At 35.0% G+C, this 20907-nt stretch overlaps 1 protein-coding gene across 2 annotated transcripts in view; it reads right to left on the bottom strand.

Annotated features, from left to right (window-relative positions):
• Positions 1 to 20907, bottom strand: part of LOC592743 (E3 ubiquitin-protein ligase HECTD1) — a 46598-nt gene that overhangs the window by 17459 nt on the left and 8232 nt on the right. For both annotated transcript variants that reach the window (XM_011664620.2, XM_003728787.3), the window contains exons 3-18: positions 17349 to 17583; positions 15958 to 16185; positions 10133 to 10411; positions 9710 to 9768; positions 9056 to 9273; positions 8487 to 8560; positions 8018 to 8116; positions 7105 to 7228; positions 6651 to 6831; positions 5048 to 5183; positions 4470 to 4646; positions 3747 to 4074; positions 3176 to 3351; positions 2347 to 2517; positions 1765 to 1902; positions 421 to 567 (exon numbers count right to left, since the gene is read on the bottom strand). In XM_011664620.2, coding sequence (XP_011662922.2) covers positions 421 to 567; positions 1765 to 1902; positions 2347 to 2517; positions 3176 to 3351; positions 3747 to 4074; positions 4470 to 4646; positions 5048 to 5183; positions 6651 to 6831; positions 7105 to 7228; positions 8018 to 8116; positions 8487 to 8560; positions 9056 to 9273; positions 9710 to 9768; positions 10133 to 10411; positions 15958 to 16185; positions 17349 to 17583 — 2770 coding nt within the window. The remainder of the gene's footprint in view (positions 1 to 420; positions 568 to 1764; positions 1903 to 2346; positions 2518 to 3175; positions 3352 to 3746; positions 4075 to 4469; positions 4647 to 5047; positions 5184 to 6650; positions 6832 to 7104; positions 7229 to 8017; positions 8117 to 8486; positions 8561 to 9055; positions 9274 to 9709; positions 9769 to 10132; positions 10412 to 15957; positions 16186 to 17348; positions 17584 to 20907) is intronic.

The following is a 20907-nucleotide window of genomic DNA, read 5'->3' on the forward strand; positions in this document are numbered from 1 at the left end:
TGTCCACTGCATACCCCTTGATATCCATTACTATTACTATCATGTAATCCTTTTTCCGTCATTGGCATTAAATTCAGTAGGTAAACAATAATTCTAATCATCAAAACCAATTATATCCCAATCTCAGTTTTTGTCTCTTTTTCAACTTAATTCCTGTGCAAGACCAAGAAATTTGGCATACATTACAAAGGGTTAGCAAACTGTACCATAGTATTGAAATTGAAAGAAAAATTTGATTTTTATTTTATTTTTGTCTAATTCAGTTTCTAGTAAGGCCAACAGCTATAACCGTCTGGAATACTGTAATTGTAAATATGGTCGTTAACATATGGGACTAAATAGCTTGGACTTGCCCTCCTATCTCCCATTGAAATGTTTATGTCTCACATTAAGAAAGCATACGCATGATTAAAGGCTTACATCACTGAGGCAGTAGAGTAGAGCCTGCACAAGGCCACTGCTGTGTAGCTCATATGCTGAGATGTTGTTCTCCTCTCGTAGGAGACAGGTTAGAGTCTCGAGAGCGCCCTTCATCTCCTCCATCCAGCCTTGCTCATCATCAATGCCCTGCAGGGTACACAAACACAAAGTATTAGGAAACTATGCACTGATATTGTACAATAGGGCTATTTAGTTATTGATATCTATTTAGCCTTTCTTCTCCAGAGTGACCAGGATGCTTCAGTATCATACCCATTATGTGAGTTGAATATCGAATTACATGTAGAAAAATCTACTTTAAATTTTATTTTACATGAAATGGGGAAACATGTACTTGTTTACTCTCTTCCTGGACATGTCTCATACTACAGATTCCTGTTGCTTCCTGTCTACTTTCTGTATCCATGAGACCTTCATGTACCTCTAGTCTTGAAAGATACTTTTATTCACTTAATTGAATGAATGGAAGCATATATGAGGCTTTTAATCTGGCTTAATCACTTCCTGTATAGTTCCATCACGTCATGAACTTAATTTCCTATTGACATACAATGATAGCTTTCCACCAGGATGCACCCAGCCTTTTGTGCTTAGTCATCTTTTGATTTCATGTTCAATGGAATGTACCTGCATTTTGATACAGATAGTACCCTGTACAATTGACTGTCTTGCAGGCCTGTGAATATGCAGGGGTGGGCACTAAAAAAAAATAGGTTTTTTGTTTTCCCCTCAACCACGTCCACCTTGAGTAAAAAAAAAGAAGAGGATTCGAGGGGGGATAATGTCATCTATCAACATTCCCCCCTTTCGAGTAAGAAAATTGGGGAAAAAATAGGGCAAAATAGGGAAGAATAGAGAAAATAAGGGAGAAATCGGGGAAATTGGGATAATCGGGATAAAATAGTGAAGAAAAAAAAATTGTTAAAAAAAAAAAAAAATCTGGATTTTTTTTTTTTTTTTTTTAATCGGGAAGAAGAAAAAAAATTGGGGAAAAATATAAAAAAATCAGGAAACCGATTTAAATCGAGTGTTTATCAGGCCTGATATGGCTGAAGGCTACATACATTACAATACACTATGGAACAGCACTAAGTAAGATGACCTGACCCTATTGTGAATTGGAAGTGACCTGCAACAATAGAGCATTATATGTTAGATAAAGCACCCCTATCCCCATTCTCTGAGCACACAACAAATGACCAATTTTGTGCGTTGTCTTGTGCTTCATGAAGATATTCCTGGAACGGCACACCATGTACCTGCATTATTAATCACATATCACCCTGTACTTGTTACTGCCTTATAATAAAGTAGTTTGATTACCTTGATGGGGTCATTGTAGAGGTCACATGCAGCCTCTAGCTGCATCACAATGGAGTTGAGTTTGGCTACGACATCTCTGGGATGAGACTCTGCAACCTTGAAGTAACCTTCATACAGCTCACGAGCAAGTGTCTTCACCTGAGAAAGAAAGAATTTTAAAAGGATAAATGGCTGTCGCTCATGCCATCAAGTATTCAATGAATATTCCTTCCGTAAAAATATAGTAATGGTCAGCATTGATTTGTCAACTACAAATTTGTATTCCCACTGAAGTACATAGATTTTGTCCTTGCTATTGATTTTAAAATTCAAGATGATTAAATGACCTTAACTTTTATCATTTATGACGCTGCATTTCTCTAAAGGCACATTTGTTGATGTGCCACATTCGCACAAACAACAGGTAAAAAGATTTGCAATAGGATTGCATTATACCCTGTAAAACCTTCAGGTAATAATCATTTACTTATCTCAAATACATATAATGCTATTTTTCTATACAAATTTTGCAGTAGAATTTTAAAGGGAATATCAAACTTATCAAAAACTATTGCGAATGATTCAGTTATAAGTCAAATCTACCTTTTGCTGGACCTGTTCCAGTTTAGATCTAAACCTCCTTCCTCTCTTCCCGGTCCAACCAGTAGAAAACTCTGGACCTAGTGAGGTCTCTGCAATGAAAGAGTGCTTAGTCCCACGATTAGACTCAAAGATGAATCCAGCTAGGTCCTCCCTCAGGACTGTAGCCTGTTGCTGTGAAACGAACGAAACATTATAGACATTATAGAAGGACCATGACTGTGGGTTAGGCCTAGGACTTACCAGGATTATTTTAAACAACGACAGTCAAACCTGCTTTAGTGACCACCTGTCTACAAAGACCACATTTTTTGTTTCCCTTGAAAATGGTTTCTCATTGAAACATGTACTAAAGGAACCTGTCTACAAAGGCCACTTTTTGGTTTCCCTTGGGCGGTCGCTATAGACAGGTTTGACTGTACCTTCTTAATTGCAACATCTAATAAGTACAGAATGCAGTAAATGTAGATCATCTTTTCTTTGAAATAAGTGATCCCTAAATTTAATTTAGTAGATATCAACACATTTCATTGTGAAGAAGCCTCTTAGAAATGATGAGAAAGTGACTAAAGAGAAGAGAACATGTTTTTTTATAATCATTATATTGTTAATACATATAAGGCATACTTCCGAACAATCAAATCAAAGATGTTTTGAGACAACTTAGTTCTTTTAATTTATTGGTGGTACTGTGCATAGCAGCACCTTCCAAATCAAAGATTTTAAATACATAAATACAGTTCGCTATTTCATGGTTGGGTTGAGAACAATATCAAAGGAGAGATTAAAACAAGACGTAACTACATATGGTTTGCTCCATATTCATACTGACCTGTTGACCGTCTGAGTTGTGAATGACCAGTTCACCTTCTTTCTTGCACTGTAGCGTCCAGTTACCTACCACTAGCTTGGTAGGACCAGGTATGGAGAGGATAGGTTGGGTCTGGATAGCAGGCATTACTTGACTTCTAGCACGCTGTAACTTCTCAAGGAACTCACTACGGCTCTCTGGGTAAAGCAAAGAGGAAAGACAAGGATGTCAAATAATGCACCAAAGTTAGATGGTGAAAAAATACACCATAACACTGCTAAGCAATGATACTGTAAGCAACCAACGGTCAGAGTGGACAAGGGGAAAGAAAGGCATCCAAGATAGATGATGTGCTGCTGCCAATATAACAGCACTAGCTGTGGCTGAGGAGGCCTTAGGCTTGAGTGGCAATACCTTGAGCTCAGGCCACATATAAAATTATTACTTGTCTTAATACTCTATGTATAAAATAAAATAAAAGATTGAAGCTCTTGGGGTACATGGTATAGTCATGCATGACCTTCAAACATACCAACCCATCATTTAGGGATTGTATTACACTTTATTTTTTGTAGTTTACATGACATCTCACCTGAGCTATCAGAGCCTCCCTCAGGGCTACCACTGGAGTACATGGTTGCTAATTTGCCATCAAGGATAAACCTGAACCAGCCGTTACTGCCATTGGAGAGCTCCAACGCAGCAGCATCGCTCCAGATATAGAGACAATCCCTACCCCGGGCTAAGCACCAATCCTTCCAGCTGTAAGGTCGACCTGCTACCACCTCCTTAGAATCATCCATCCTCTGTGTCTGGGGTTGCTGCTGTAGCTGCGGTTGTTGATGTTGCTGTTGTTGTTGTTGCATATGTTGATGGTGTTGCTGCTGCTGCAGTTGGTGGTGTTGATCATCAGGGATCTCCTGGAAATAGATCAGCATAATTCAAGGTTGAGACATACACAGGCAGGCATAAGACTTCCATTAACTAGAGCAAAGTGTTATCTACTACATGACTATATTTCAACAAGATATAATTCTCATGAGAAAATAATCTTTGTCCTTGAAACCCATAATAGCATTCAACTGATTGATATACTTTACATCTGGTTAAATGAAACTCAAGTTGAGCGCATCTCGGGAGTCTCATGTTGTGATGGATGCATGTGCATTGTAAGAAGCCAGGTATCATCATAATAATTTTTATTATCATTATCGCAACTATCATTATCTCGCTTATCATCATAGCAATCCTTGTTTCAACTATTATTGTTAAAAGAAAAGAAAATAAAAGAAACAAAAATCACAATTTGACTCACCCTTTTGACTTGAGCAGTGGCCCCTTCTTCCTCCCTGTCCTCATCTAGAGGTCCAACTAGGGAGGACACCTTGCTGAACACCCCTAGTCTGGCAAAGTGATCAAGGAACAGATCCTGGCCTTTGTACATCAGGTCTTGAATGATCTGGAGGGCTGTCAGGTGACCCTCGTCATCATCCTTTCAAGTGAATGAACAAAATGAAATTGTGTTATCTTTGACTTTCAAGTACACTGTCATGATTGTCATTGTTTCTTTTATCATCAGTTGTAGCTCAGTAGATGAAGCGAATGAAACAGAATGACCGATGTTGAGTACTAAGTCAGGAGACAAGAGCGATAGATAGGAATAAATTCTTACCTATGTGGTCACTAAGACCAAAGTTATATAACTGCTTTACTAGCACCCATGTCAAATGTACATATATCAATCATTACACATTTAATCAATTACAATTTCATAGATTACTCACAATATGTTTATCAGAATTTGACAAGTTAGTATGATCTATTTATAATTTTTAATGGGTACAATCATTTATCATCATCACCATCACTCTGTACTATCTTAACAATGTTTACCTCATGATCTAGGACTGCTGCTAGTACTTCAACCAAGACGGGTGTGAAGCCTAACAGATCTCCTGAGCAGATCTCACATAGAAGCCTGGACGGTGCATAGTGGATCATCTTACGTATAAGAGCTAGTGTAGCTTTCCTGTAGAGCAAGCAGATGAAATATCATTTATCTCCTTGTCTCAAATATAATATATATATATATATATATATATATATATATTTCAAATGTTTATGGAAAGGGGGATTCACTGTTTGTATTGTATTCCATAGATGATACCTTTTTTTTAATTATAACTTGCATACATTTAAGAATTAATCTAAGCATAAAGAATCAGCTGAAATAATAATTACTATCACTTTTATTTAGCTGATGTTAATAGAGTCGGCACATGAACTTGTACAAATCTTTACTGAAGAAGAGGTTTTTTCTCCTTAATTACAATATCTACCATATATAAATATCATATTTATAAAATGTAGATCAATTGAGAAAGATACCGTCTAGTCTATTAGTAGAATTTTAGAATACAAACTGAATGTGTAAAATAATGTTTATATTGTTTAATTGGGAAGGAAACAAACTTGAATGAGGTCATTTAATATCCTTCAATTTAAGAAGTTTAAATAAACTACACAAAGTGCAGAAAGAATAGATTCTGGGTTATAGCAATAACAACACATGGTCATTGATATTGAACTTCATTTTCCAATGTCAATCATCTGTGATCCTGAATGCTATGTTTGATGGAATGCCAATCATACAATCAGCAGCATAGTGAATAGGAAACAATCACAATGGATGACCTTGTGTATAATGTCACACCTATGATCCTGTGTCAACAAGCATGCACTGCTGTCTCAATGGTCTGTTTTGATAGGAAGCACATCCATGTGTATAGTGACTGTGCTTCCTCTGTCTGTGATCTCAATCATTACAACTTGAAAGCGTGCCAATTATGAAACACATGCTGCATCAAGCAATCCAAACCAGAATTGCACTCACTTGGCAGTATATTTGTCTACCATTTTTTTTATAGAAACAGCTGGGGTTTCATTCTTGAGGTACGGATAACTTATGCAAATACATGCTTATCATATAACTAGGAAGCAGAACTAAAAAACAAATATTGAAATATTTTCAAAATTGTATAACAAAGCTTTAACATACAGAATGAGAGTTGTTCGTAATCAATCTTGCTGCAAAATACTGAGTATTCAAAATTTGATAAATGAAACAAATAAAGAAACAACCAAGAATCCTCTGACACCAAATAAAATACTAAAACATGAAGAGGGGAAGCTAGAGATACAAATGATATGAATCATGACTACAAGAACACAAACACAGATAGGTAGACAGACAGAAAAGGAGAGGGGGAAAGAGAGAGAGAGAGAGAGAGAGAGAGAGAGACATACACAGGAAACACATACAGAAGACAGGGTAAGAGACAATCAGAAAAGGAGAAAGAGATGATCAGAAAAGGAGAAAGAGATGATCAGAGAAGGAGAAAGAGAGAGAAGAGAAAGAGAGAGAGAGAGAGAGAGAGAGAGAGAGGAGAGAGGGGGGGGGGGGGTGTCAGGTTACCTGGACAATGTGCGTACTAACCTGACTGAAGGCATCATGGTGTTGTTGTAGACTTGAGCAAAGATAGGCAGCATTTTCCTGAGGTAAACAGGAGCCATCTCCGGGTCTCCCTTGGGTTCCCTGTCCCCATCCTCTGGTTTGATTTCCTCCGGGCTGGTTATGGTAGACTCTGTGGCTGATGATACAGGCACCATCCATTCACCTTGGTAGGGTAGGGTAGTGTACGGTACACAAGAAAGAAGAAAAAACAGTACACAGAAATGAGTGAATGGAATATAACAATGATGACATCAACTGCATCAGATAATTTTTTTTTTCTTTTTTCTTTGACTGATAAGATACAAGCATCCTACTTTGCATCAAATGTAACAAAACCATAGTCTTCAAAGAAAATGTTACCTGAAAAACTCATCCAAAAATTTTAAAGGAGAAAAAAAAAAATTTAAAAGACAATATTACCAATAAGGAGACTTACCTGGAGATTGTAGAATCTGCATGACCTCACGATGACCTTCGTCATTTCTTTCCCTAGCCTTGTCCAAAGGAGTTTTACCATCTTCATCCCTTAGATCAGGATTAGCACCATGACGAAGCAGGGTCTAATTTATACAAATTGATAAGTGAGTAGAAATGAATTCCTATCTGTTTCTGGTTTTGGCACAATTAGTTTGGATTTGATTTTACATAGCCTGAAATGAAAATGTTTTAAAAATTGATGATGATTGCAATCTCAACAGTGTTAGTGAATTCAATTAATGTAAGGACATTAATTCTCTTCAATCTTGATTTATTTTTACATTTTCATAGAGCATAATTATTCTATTTTCTCTTAAAATAAACAAACTTCATAACAATTTCCCATTTACTGTGTTTGTTAGGAAATGATGTAAATTTAGCCTTCATCAAATTCTGTACTGAACAGGATTCAGGATATGATTTCATGTTTGTTTAACGGTCAATGATCATTGCAAGGAGGGGGGGGGGGTTCTGATTCATAGAAGAGCGCTCACATGTCCACACACATGTGAAACTAATCACATATCCTGTTGCTCATTCCAAATTCAAATCAAATGTAAATAATGTATGACATTGAGTAAGTACGAATGACATGTAACTCTGAACAAAGGGGAAGCGAGTCATACACAATATCTCTATCAAATGAAATCCTACAGATATGAAGACAACATATTAAAGACAGACTTTAATACAGAACTAAGGCTTAAAAGGTGGAAAATTGAGAAATTCATTATAAAAGAATGAATGAAAATGACAGATAGCATGAAATGGGAAAACACAAGAAACCAATACATTTTTTAAAGATATTTAAAAAAAACTAAAACACATTACTTAAGAATTCAGGGTCTAAAAATGGACATGATTTTACATACCTTGGCTACTTGAGGTCTACCAAAGCATGCAGCATAGTGTAGAGAAGATGACCTTTGACCTCTGTTGACGTCAGCTCCTCTTTCACACAAAAACTCAACCTGAGGGAAGATTACAATTAAAAATCACTTAAAATACTATAACATTTATTTGAAAAAAAAGAATACAATATCCCTGAAAATAAAGATTAAGTGAAAACTTAAGTACAAAACCATATATTATTCCACTTGCTACATATAAATGGAGTAATCATATATTCTTATCAAGAAATAAAAATACTGATAGATTTTGTACTGAATGCAACATAAATACATGTAATGGAAGTTTGAACAAATAGTGGAATGTTGATAAATGTATTCATAAACACACCTATACCCTCAAAAACCACATGGTTATAAATGTTTGTTTCATTTTTCTCTCATAACATGACTATATCTATCAGCTGACTATTATTAGATGAACTAAACTCACCATTTCCTGAGTTCCAAAGGCTGAAGCCCAGTTGAGCAAGGTCTGGCCTACATCATCCATGTAGTTTACCTCAACTAATGGGTTGCAACAAAAGAACAAGAAAACAAAACATCAACATTTTTCTTAATTTTGTTTTCTCTTGGCTTTCTTTCATTTCTCTGTTTACATACACAGTACCTCGATAAGAGTTCTGCTTTCTTGTTGAAGTAAACTGAAAAAGATGTAAAATTGGGACTTAACGTAACTTTACAATCATCTTCAGAAAAAACGATTCCCACCCCCCCCCCCTTCAAAGAAAGGAATAAAATAATAAAAATAGAAAATTTAAAGTAACACGTTCAAAACTTAACAACCAAATAACATCATTACATAACTCATTTTTTATCAACATTACAAAACAAGAAAATCATTCAAAGTATTTAATATAAATTGCACTATTTCACAGCTCCTAGTTCATTTTATTGTCCACCAAAAATTCAAGATTTGATATGTGCATTCTCCGAAATGTAAAAAGAAGATGTTTGAAATGAAAATACATAATAGCTAGAAAGAGTCTCATCATCTCTTACCTCCTGTATCTATAGCATCGATGAGAGCATCGGTGTCCTTGCTACGGATACAGTCAATGAGATGACGATGGGTGCGTTCTCCAGCGCTGTCAAGGCGACGTAGACCCGTAGTACTGCTACGAAGCCTAGGGGCAATGCTGGACTTGGGGAGAGCCTTACGCCCCTCAAACAGAAGCACCAGAAGGAGGTCTACCAGACGCATGGTGTCCAGGACACATCTGTACGGTGACAAGGTAGTTCAAATAAGGTTTTATTCATTACTTGTCAACAAGTCCGAAGACTAAAAATGCAAGTTTACATCAATATAAAAAGCATTCAAAAACATAAAGATAACATAGCAAATGAGGACAAATATATAACAATGAATACATTTTTAAGTTAAAACATTTAAGTAGTAACAAGAAAACAAAACAACAAAAATTTTTTTTTTAAAATACAAGATATGAAATATTGCTAGCAAAAATGAATAAATGTTGACATATAAACAAATAAAATGTATACAGATACGTGAAGGTAGGGATTGTAGATGAAGGGAACTTTATAAGATACCAGCTCTCCAGCACACCTTAAGCAATTACAGCACACACAACAAAATGCAATGAAATCAGACTTTCTAAATGCTAAATATTTGATGAACATATTCATGCTACATACCTTTCATCACCCATGAGAGCCTTCTCTATTGATGCAGGGAGGTCTGATCGCAATAAATCCTAAAATGAAACATTTTAGAAATTCATATTACTAACTGCTGCTTCATAACAATAGACATATTTGCTTATTTTAGCATGACATTTAAAACTCTGTATAAATACAACTTTAAATTCTACCATGACTTATCAGAATGTGTATTTAGAAATTCTTTCACAATAAGCAAAATTGTGGAACTGACAGCAATGTTTATCCCACACAATAAATGAACTATTTTACCCTAAAATCAAAATTTTTCTTCCAGAAGAAATACATGTATACATAAATTGTGTTTTAATATCACACATTATTAAAATATCTTTAAAACTGAAACAGTTGACTACTACATATGTAGGTATAAATTATCTCCAAGAAGCCAATATTTACATGAGTAACAGTCGGTGAACCTCTACATAGAGTTGATAGTAGACTGATAACAGTAGAGATGTTAGGGTTGCTCTTGGAGTCTGGTGTCGCCCCTGCTGCTGGCCGAGGGGTGCTGGATGGGGTAGTGGTGGTGGTAAAGGAGGCAGGTTGGCCACAATTGGCCAGACGTTCTAGGAGCTCATTGGTCAGTCCATGACGGGCAAGAGGGGCAGGGTCTACCCCACGCCTTGTGAAGCGGTCAGCGAGGGATGCAAAGCAGCGTAGGGCTCCATCAGCAACCTGAAATGTATTTGGGGGGGGGGGAATTCATTTTATAATTTAATAAAATTAAAAAATATTATGTTGATGGACAATCAAGCACATAAATACAACAAATACTGTGGAAAACAAACATCCCTCAGAAAACAATGTTTACAACTTGACACTAGAGTAAATGAACTTCTACATGTACATAGACTTTCCTCTGTGAATACAAGATTAAGTCAAAAATAACTTAACTATGAAAAAATAAATTGAGATTGCTTTACAGAAAAGAAATCAAATTTATTTCAAATACAGCAAACTTCTTTGATCTCACATGTATTACAATCAGGATAAGGATACAATCAGGATAAGATACTTAGTAAAGCATCTATTGTTGAAGCATTTAATAGGTATTTTGTTAATATTGGAAAGATTACACAAGAAAAGATACCAACTTCTTCCTCTCACTTTCTGGATTATTTATCAAACCGTGTACCAAGTTCACTGTTCTTCAATCCGACTTCCAATACTGAAATAATCAATGTTCTCTCATCCATGAAAACATCTGCTGCACCAGGTTCGGACTCTATTGCTGCACGTGTCATTAAGGAATGCATTCATACAATTGTTGATCCTCTTTGTTATATATTCAATGAATCAATGTCACAAGGTATTGTCCCTTATAATCTCAAGACCGCTAAGGTAATTCCAATATACAAAAAAGGTGACAAACATGACATTGTTAATTACAGACCAATTGCTCTATTACCTTTTTTTTCAAAAATGTTAGAAAGGATAATCTACAACAGGCTGTATACATTTTTTGCACTAAACAATATTTTGATACCCCAACAATTTGGATTTCGAAAGAATTTTTCTACTGATCTTGGCGTACTGAACTTGGTTAATACTATATCACATGAAATAGATGTTGGTAATTATTGCCTTAGTGTATTTATGGACCTGTCAAAAGCATTTGACACCATTGATCACCACATCTTGTTAAAAAAATTTGAATTTTATGGAATTAGAGGGGTGCCACTTCAGTGGTTCGTCAGTTACTTGTTACATAGAAATCAATATGTGGTGATCGATGGTGTCAAATCTCAACATATGGATGTATCCTGTGGAATTCCTCAGGGATCTGTGTTAGGGCCCCTCCTTTTTCTCGTCTACATTAATGATATAGTTAAATGTTCTTCAATTCTAAACTTCTCTTTGTTTGCTGATGATACCACTGTTTCATTATCACATAAAAAAATTGACAATCTTATATCATCAGCAAACAATGAACTAGACAAATTAAATAAATGGTATGCTTGCAATAAATTGTTTTTAAATTTTGACAAAACTAGGTATATTATTTTTCGTGCGAGAGGAAGGAGGGTTCCGTCAAATCTGTCAAACCTCATTATTGGTGGAAATGTCATAGAAAAGGTCGATAATATGCAGTTTTTAGGTGTAATTTTGAATGAATATCTTTCTTGGAAACCACATCTTAGCTCAATTTGTACAAAAATATCAAGATCTATTGGTGTTCTTTCTAAATTAAGACTTTTTGTGCCCCAGTCTATTCTGACGACTCTTTACAATAGCATTATACTTCCTCATTTTAATTACTGTAATACTGTCTGGGGTCACACCTTTAAAACCCATTTAGATAAATTATGCATTTTACAAAAGAAAGCAATACGAATTATCTTTAATGCTCCCTTCAATAGTCATACAAAACCTTTATTTTCACAATCAAATATATTACCGTTAAAGGACCTGATAACCTTGAATTCCCTTGTGTTTATGTATAAATTTCATTCGAAAATCTTGCCTCCTCTCCTTAGCGATATCTTTGTTTTGAATTCCTCAATTCATTCTTACCAAACTCGCCAAATTAATTTAATACACTTACCTCAGGTTCGTTCTTCCGTCGCCTCAAATTCATTTATAATTCATTTTCCTAAGTTATGGAACAAACTCCCCAACAATATCAAAAACAGCTCAACTCTTTCCAGATTTAAAAAGCTGAGCAGGGAAATCTTACCTTCTTTATAAAATACTCTTGATATTCTTGTTCGCTTTCATTTGTACTGCCCTCCTATACATGTAGATACAGTTTTTTGTTGCTGCTGCAGAAGTATACTTCTCTTTTTTTTTTCTTGTTTATATTAATGTTCGATGTTGATATTTTTTAGTATAATTAATGTTGATCTTTTTATGTATTATGTATTGGTGGCCCCTTTTTATAAGCTCTGCTTTCTCCGGGGTCACCAAACCATCATTGCATTATTCTAAATCTTGATGTAACTTATTTTGATTGTATATATATATATTGATGGTTGAACAATAAATGAATTGAATAAGCTCAATATGTCATATTCCCACATTTATGAAATGTAATGAATTCAAATAATTACTGATTTGTAAAATGTTATAAGGTTTACAATTTTACATTTACAACTGTAAATGTATATGTACATGTACTGTAGCCCCAGTCTAACAGTGTCTACTTTGCCTTCAATTCTGGGCTACTACCATACAATTAACAATAACTATGAACAAGAAAAGCACCTAAACTATTTTTGTTTGTACTGTAGAAACCTCCCTGTTAAAACTACCAAGGCTACCACAAGCTTTTATAAGTGCATTGCACATGGTATGGCTATACATGTAGTTAGAACTGTACAGTGGGTGAAAATTGTTACCGGTAAACAAATAAAATGACAAAAAAAATACATTATATCTTTCCCCTTTTGGGTGTCTCAGGTTGAAACTACAATGAAACAACATGTACAGTGTATATGTATATGTTTACAGGGAAATGTGATTGATATACACTATGCTCGTAGAGCCTCTAGGCTACATGTACATGTACATGGAAATAAAATAGCAGGTTGATAAGACTGTATTTCTGGGTGACACACCACATGGTATATCAATCAATCAACATCACAGCTACTTAATACATGCAATAACAACAGCCAAGCATACCCTGGGCTGACTGCTCATGATTCAAGTATATCATCAGCGTATTTTGGGTCATATTTAGACTGTCATTTGAATGAATGTGCGGTACGTGTCACCTTGTTTTATTGATTCTTTCTTATCGAATAAGATCATTTGATTTACTTTTGAATTTTTTTATTGGATTTCTTAGGTTGGCATTTGTATATATTTTCATGTGATAAACATGTAAATCATTTAAACTTTTCAGACAAAAAAATTGAGCTTTAACTGTAAAGGATATGTCAAAGGCTAATTTTTTAGGAAAAAAAAAGAAGGTGAATGATAATTTTTTTCAAAATAAATATACCAATATATTAATCATTCTTGCACATGTTAAGAACAATATAAAAACATTTTTTTAAAACCTTGGTAGGTTTCTTGATGCAAGAGAGTGGTTAGAAGCTTATTTCAGACAGGGCAATCTCTTACAATACGAAGAAAGATACCATACATTGGAGTAAACCATACCTCTATTGACCATGTATGTAATCGTGTCAAATCTTTGAAAATAATGAAGCCATCTAGTAAAACGGAAGCTATAGACTGCATCTACTACTGGGTAGTGTAACCCTTATGTCATGTCAGTGTGCACACCTTATTTTAAAAGGACCTTATCGTACTCCACGACTACTGTAGGAAGCCATTCTAGAATATGCTACAGCTTCCCTTTATTGTATGAGACCATAATTACATAAATATTTCTGAGTTATACCATTCATAAACAAGAATTTTTTTTATTTTCATATACTTCTTTGACAAGGTTTTCATATACAGGTATATGTAAGGCTTCTTGCTTATGAAATGGAAGCTCACTTGCAAAAAGGATCCAATATCCTCTCACAAGTCGATGCTCCTATTATGATCGCTTAAGTAACTTGCATTAAGCAATAAATATCATGTATACAAAGTCTGTATAAGCTTCATAAAGAAATTGGTATTTTCATATTTTCATATATTTTATAGGAGAAAATAAAGGTTGCATGAAATACACTGTAGGTATTTCATGTGTAACATCCATTTTGTAAAATTTTCAATTACATTTTAAAGTGTAAGTATAATACTAAATACCCGGTACCGTACGTAACAATTGTCTCACCTACAAATTTACTCAAAATATGCAATGACAAATCAGGTAAAATTTTCTATCTTGCTACCATAAATATCTTTATAATCTCTTTCCTTGTGGTAATACGCAATAGAAAGACTTTGCTGTAGTACTTGTTAATAAATGTGGTATCAATCTTATTCAAAACGATAATGATTCAAACAGCGTCAGTTATTATTTTGTTGTAGGGTATTGTAAAGTTTATAAAAGTTCAGTCAAATTATGAGATTAAAGTTCAGTTTCCATGAATTATACATTTTCTTCAGCAATTTACTGTCATGAGGAAGGTCTGATGTAATTATGTACACTAACAAATCTATTTAAATCTGCAAATCCCTTGCGAAGGACTTTGCATTAATCAGGCTCAACAGAGCTCTGTAGGGGTATTATGCAGTACATGTACATTGTGGCAAGCCACAGAGTAATCCAATAGAACTATGACATGTAGTAATAAGTGGTTCTGCAAGTTTTATTCAATATAGGAAATACATGGGGATTATAAAGAATTTTAAAAATAAGCCATTAGATGGTTCAAGAATGGGTTATTCTGAGTACTTAACCAAGTGAGGCAGTTGTGCCGGGTACTGCAGAATGATTTGTCCATGTACATGTTAACAAATGAATGAATTGAAGAATTGCATAAATCACTAAAATTACATGTTATCACATAACAAAACTCCACTTCCGTCAAAGTAATGAGAAGTAAAAGATAAAATCAAAAAATACATGTACTGTATTTATGGAATAGCTTTTTGAAACTTTTTGTTTACACTTCAGGTTTCAGTTGTGATATTTATAATGTGTGAGGGAAATGTATATACACTGGAATAACTCATAGACAAACAAACAATTCAACAATCTCCATAAGGAGGAAGGGAGGGACTGCAAGATATTTATTTATAGAGCACTGTATCTTACTTTCGGCACAGCTGACTGACATTAAAGAATGCAAGATAGATGCCTTGGCTCTTACCAGTGATAACCATCTCTTTATTAATATATTCTATTGTAAAACCAGCAACTTTTATATGCATTAAACTGTCACAAAAACCCTCAAAAGATTTGCAAAGCTTCATGCTGGAAAATAATTGAATCACAGCTGACGCAACACTAAATTATTGCAATCGTAAAAGTTTTGTCATGAAAATGGCTGTCCTTTAATAGCAATTTGTGAAAGTTTTGTGTTGTGACATTTTCTGGTTGTACATTAATCTTGAACACTCTGCTTCTATGTTCTTCCATTCTGAACAGAATTACTGAGTAATATGAAATCTTAAAGCCCCACTGCACTTCTTATAGCTACTTGCGTCCTCTATACAGCTAACAATGCCTAAGCGGTACCCGTTGTTCCCCCATGATGTCCTTTTTCTTATGTTTATTGAGGGACCTTGTGACCTTGCAGGGAGGTCTAATCCCTCCATGCCAAACAAGTGCAGAGGGGCTTTAATGTAATGTAGATTTGGGATGAGAAACTTACATGTGGATCTTCATGTTTGAGGAGGGTTGAGAGGGACTCTACACACGTCTCTAATGAGGTGTCTGAAGGCTCCATCTTGCCACATAGCCTGGAGACAACTGCCATAGCAGAGTGTAGAGTATCCTTGTGGATCATGGAGCCATTATCTCGTATGAAAGAAAGGACGCAATGCAGACCTCCAGCCTCAAACACAGCTCCAGACTCCCGTGTGCACATCAATTCAAGGACCTAGTTCGTATAGACAAAAACCAAGAAAATGAAACTTAATTGAGAAATGGAACTCAATCAAAGATTGGCAGTTGCTAATTGATGTAAAATTATTATCTGGATTTATTTAGCAGTCAATTTGATTCATTATTACATTAATGTAATTCTTAAGTTTAGTTAAATATACAGGTAGCTATTGTACATACTCTATTTTGTTGAAACTGTAATATCTCATACAATTCTCTGTACACAGACAGTTTACATGTAGATATTTCACCGTTTAATATAAAATAAATGAAATACTAGTATCAAATCACATGGCATACTAAAAACTGGGAAATATTTACATGTAATGTACTTGTGGGAAGAAATGACTGTTCCAGGCAATGAATTTTTAAAGCCATTCTTTACATGTACATTATGCTTCTTCCTAACAGTACATTGTTTGTTTGTTTTGTATTCCTGTTTTGGGGGACACAAAGCATCTATAAGTTGATAATTCTTTGCTTGATAAATGTATAGCAAATGCTTTGAAAGAGTTCAGTCATGCTAGACACTATTCATGCCACAAAACTATTTCAATGAAAAGGGAAAAATAAGGCAGATACACTGTATAATATATATACACCACTTTCTGTTCTGAATGCTTCAATATGTTTTATTATTCTAAAATTCTAAAAATCTATCAATGACAAACACCTATACCATCAGCTATACGTTGTATGCAAATAGTCAGTAAAAAGAATTTTCATACTTTTGTAAGGACATTATTTAAAGTATCTTCAAAAAGTTAATGTACATGTAGTTACAGAATAATCTAAGTGTAGGCCTACACGTACATGTACATGTACATGACATACACAATCAGCTATTTGTTCACATACTCATTTGCAAACAGAAACTATAGAATACTTTCCACATATTGGCACTACATGTATTTCTTTAACTTCCAAGTATTTTTGTAGCATGTTGTTGGACTGAAGGATAATTCTATTTCTGGAATGATGATACATGTAAATATGATTTGTTCAGTGCTCTCCTGGCAAGGTGCCTCTCCCTCCTTCATAATGTCTCTTCTAATCAAGACAAGACATGAGTCTCTCATGACTATGCCTCTCTCATACTATCTGATCATGTCTGCCTTGTGAATTAGTGCAAGAAACTATTACTCATAGGTTACCTACCTTGATACATTGTTCGGCCAAATCCTTGCTGGTTCTACAAGAAAGCTCTACAACAACCAGACGATTACAAAGGGCCTTGACGGCGCCATCTACGGCCACGATCCTACGGGTGCATTCTGCCGAGACATCCAGGTAGTATGTGATGGCTCGGGCAGTCACTTCCAGTACGTTGTCCGGAGCATGCTCATCAAGAAAGATACGGCATAATGCAGGAAGAAAAGTCCTTGGTGGACAACTAAAAATATATAAAAATATATATATATAAACATTATGTTTCAAAACTACAACTTCAATGCTACATGTATTTTCATGTCAAATGAAAGGTTCAGGGGTTTGCCAATATTACGACTACCATATATGTAAAACAGACATACATGTACAATGTACTGTACAATACATGTATTTGCCAAGAGTAGAAAAAGAAATACGTTCTACACCCTAAATGGCCCTTTGATTTCTATTTTTATTTCTAAGTACAACCTACATGTACTGTACATGTTCACCCTGTTCATTTTTGCTCTCAAAATTATTTTCAGAAATATTTTTATGATCTAGTAAATAAAGCCTTTATACATGTACATGTATGTAATGGTACAATAAACATCCTTAGAATATTTATGATTGCTCATATAATTGCAGTATGAACCCCTGTGTCATCTGGAATAGACATGAGCAGAAGATAAGTCAGTGATGTGTAAATATGACTATAGAAAGTAAACTGTATGACTCAACCCAGACACCTTTTATCCAAACAAGAATTAATATCCATGTACATTTATGCATGGCTTCACACTAGCACCTACATGTAAATAGAATGTATATCTACACATATTCAGTTTGCTTTAAGTTTCTTTTTAAAAGTATAGCGCAATTTTTCCAGTAGCCACATGCCAGGGAAATATTAATTGGCATGCAACTCTCATTCTTCTTTTAGTCTAGTCTGGCCTTTCCTATTCAATTGTTCTGTTGACTAGATTCTAGCTTTCCTCTACTTCTTGTTTATAGTAATATGATACAGCAAGGTGAAACTAAAATGAGACAACATGATTCACTGAGACAGATCAATTGTAAATTAAAGGCGATAATGTTGCCCACAAGGTATGGATGACATTTTTTGTTATACTGTTTCTAAAATAATTTAATTTATGTAATTTAATAAGTCACCAGTCACAAAAGTGTGTACTATGCTAACATACATTTGAATATGTTCAATTTTAGGGTCACTAAAGCTTATTTTTCCTGTACATCTATATGTAGGCCTACATGTACAGTATGTCTTTATGTACATGATCAAACTGAGATTATACTGAGATTACACACTTGCTTTAATTCCCTTTTTGATAAATTGTTGATCTAAACATGATATTTTTACAACATTTTAGGATTGTTAACATTGTTTTTCAATTCTACTACCAAATTTATGATCACAGAATTCTACTCAAAGATTGCCTTTAAGTTACATGTAGCTGTGAGTGGCAGCTGCAGCAACACCTAATTGGCAATTTACTTCCCTGCGTGCTGAAAAAAGTGCATAAGTTATTCACGTTTTTTTTCCTGCACGCCTACGGTGTATTTCTACTTCATCATTTCATGCACATTTTGTACACAGATGTTCAAAGCCCAATTATGACAGGACACGTTTACACCATGACACGTTTTCTTGCAGAGTGTGAGCTGTCTGATCACAAGTTATGAAACATGCATGTATCTCAACATAAGGGAAATGTTTTATTCAGAGGCTGGGGATAAAGTACACATCTTGATTTTTAAACTTCTAGGAAAAGTTCTGGATTGATTCAAGAGAATAATGTAGAGAATTTTGAAGTGTATTTTCTTCAATTGGTGCACAGGTACATTTTTTTGCATTCTTCCATTGACAAAATTAATGTTTATTTTATTTATTTATTTTTAATCAGAAGCTAATCCATTTTTATTACAGCGCAAAATAAATTGTTTAATTAAAAAACGTACCATATTTTCATTCACAATGATACAAACAAACAAGCAAACTGTCATTACTGTTTATTCATAACAATTACATGTATTTTTTGTTTATCATCAATGATATAGTGAAAACAGCTAGCCCTAACTCTACTTTTTCATTGCTCTCTATTCAGTCTCTCCCCACATTTGCTGTTCAATCTCTGTGTCCACAGCATGATACAACCGCAACTCCGACATTCAAAACAAACATTTGAGACACATACAATGCACACATTGCAATTCAATTAAAGTCAGCAGCCACGTCAATTGAGTCATTTGAATACTTTAAATGCACTGTAATCCTGCCACTCACTGGCAATCATTTAAAACAGTGAACACGTAAATGTACACGTAGGCATTAAAATTGCTTTGTTCTGTGAAGTTTCAAAATGAAAGCATTACTCTGTTTTCCATGAACCATTGTTACAAGTTATTTTCATCAACCCCCTGGTATTGTGTGAGATATTGTTTTCATGCCCTCTGACTCTTGACTCTCGTTTCTCTTGACCTCTAGCAGTCATAGAGACATCATCCCCTTCCTTGCCCAATCCCTAACACCCCTTGGATCCTTTCTCCCCTTCTTCATTCACACCCCTCCCCTCCCTTTCTCCTTTGTGTAAATGAATGAGCTCCTTCAACCATTAACCCTAAGGTCAAATCATTTGCATACGTGTTATACCGTCTTTGATCCTTATTATTTTCAGACATTCATGTACACAACAAACCGTCTCTTCTGTTCTCAGTTTCTCGCACCCCTTTCTCTCGTCCTCTCATGAGCACAGAGCATGTTCCTGTCAACAGGGAGCCCTAACACAGTCACATGACATGCATGCCATGCCCTTATTACTCAGTGGTGCCCCTATAAATAGCAGCAAACAACACCATAGGAATGCCTAACCCTACTGGGATGTTCAGTGAGGTACTCTTCTCTGAAATGGACGATCAAGCTTCTGTTTACAATACTGCTGCTCCCTTAGTGTTTCAAAACATTAGCTCAAGTTTAAACATTCTTATAATAATATGCTATCCATAATATAGAAGAGAGAAGGCACTTAAGGGAAAAACATGCAGTGTAGGTACATGTACATGAATCCGGGCTAACTCGGACCAGGGGACAACTCGGCCCAGCTACAAAAACTGTCATTTTTTTTGTCATTTAACCCTAACTCTAACCCTAACTCTAACCCTAACCCTAACCCTAAACCTAACCCTAAACCTAAACATGCAAAAACTGACTGTTTTTGTACCTGAGCCGAGTTGTCCCCTGGTCTGAGTTAGCCCGACTCCATGTACATGTACATGTACGTATGCCGACAGTGGGATTAATACCCATTACCCAGTTAAGATCACACATGTTATTACACTACACTGTATAAATTTACAGTATGTACCGGTATACAAATATGCAGAAACTGCCCCCACCCAAAAAACAAAACAAAAAAGTAAAAATAAATCAAATAAATGAATAAATAATATAAATCCTGAATCCCCTCTCCCACTCATTTTATGTTTAAAAGAAAATAAATGAGATTTCAGATTGGTAAGGTTTAAACAAAGTGGTTTAAACTTTAAACAA

This window comes from Strongylocentrotus purpuratus, unplaced genomic scaffold (assembly GCF_000002235.5).
Source record: "Strongylocentrotus purpuratus isolate Spur 01 unplaced genomic scaffold, Spur_5.0 spur5_scaffold_5, whole genome shotgun sequence".
In the NCBI taxonomy this organism is placed as follows: Eukaryota; Metazoa; Echinodermata; class Echinoidea; order Camarodonta; family Strongylocentrotidae; genus Strongylocentrotus; species Strongylocentrotus purpuratus.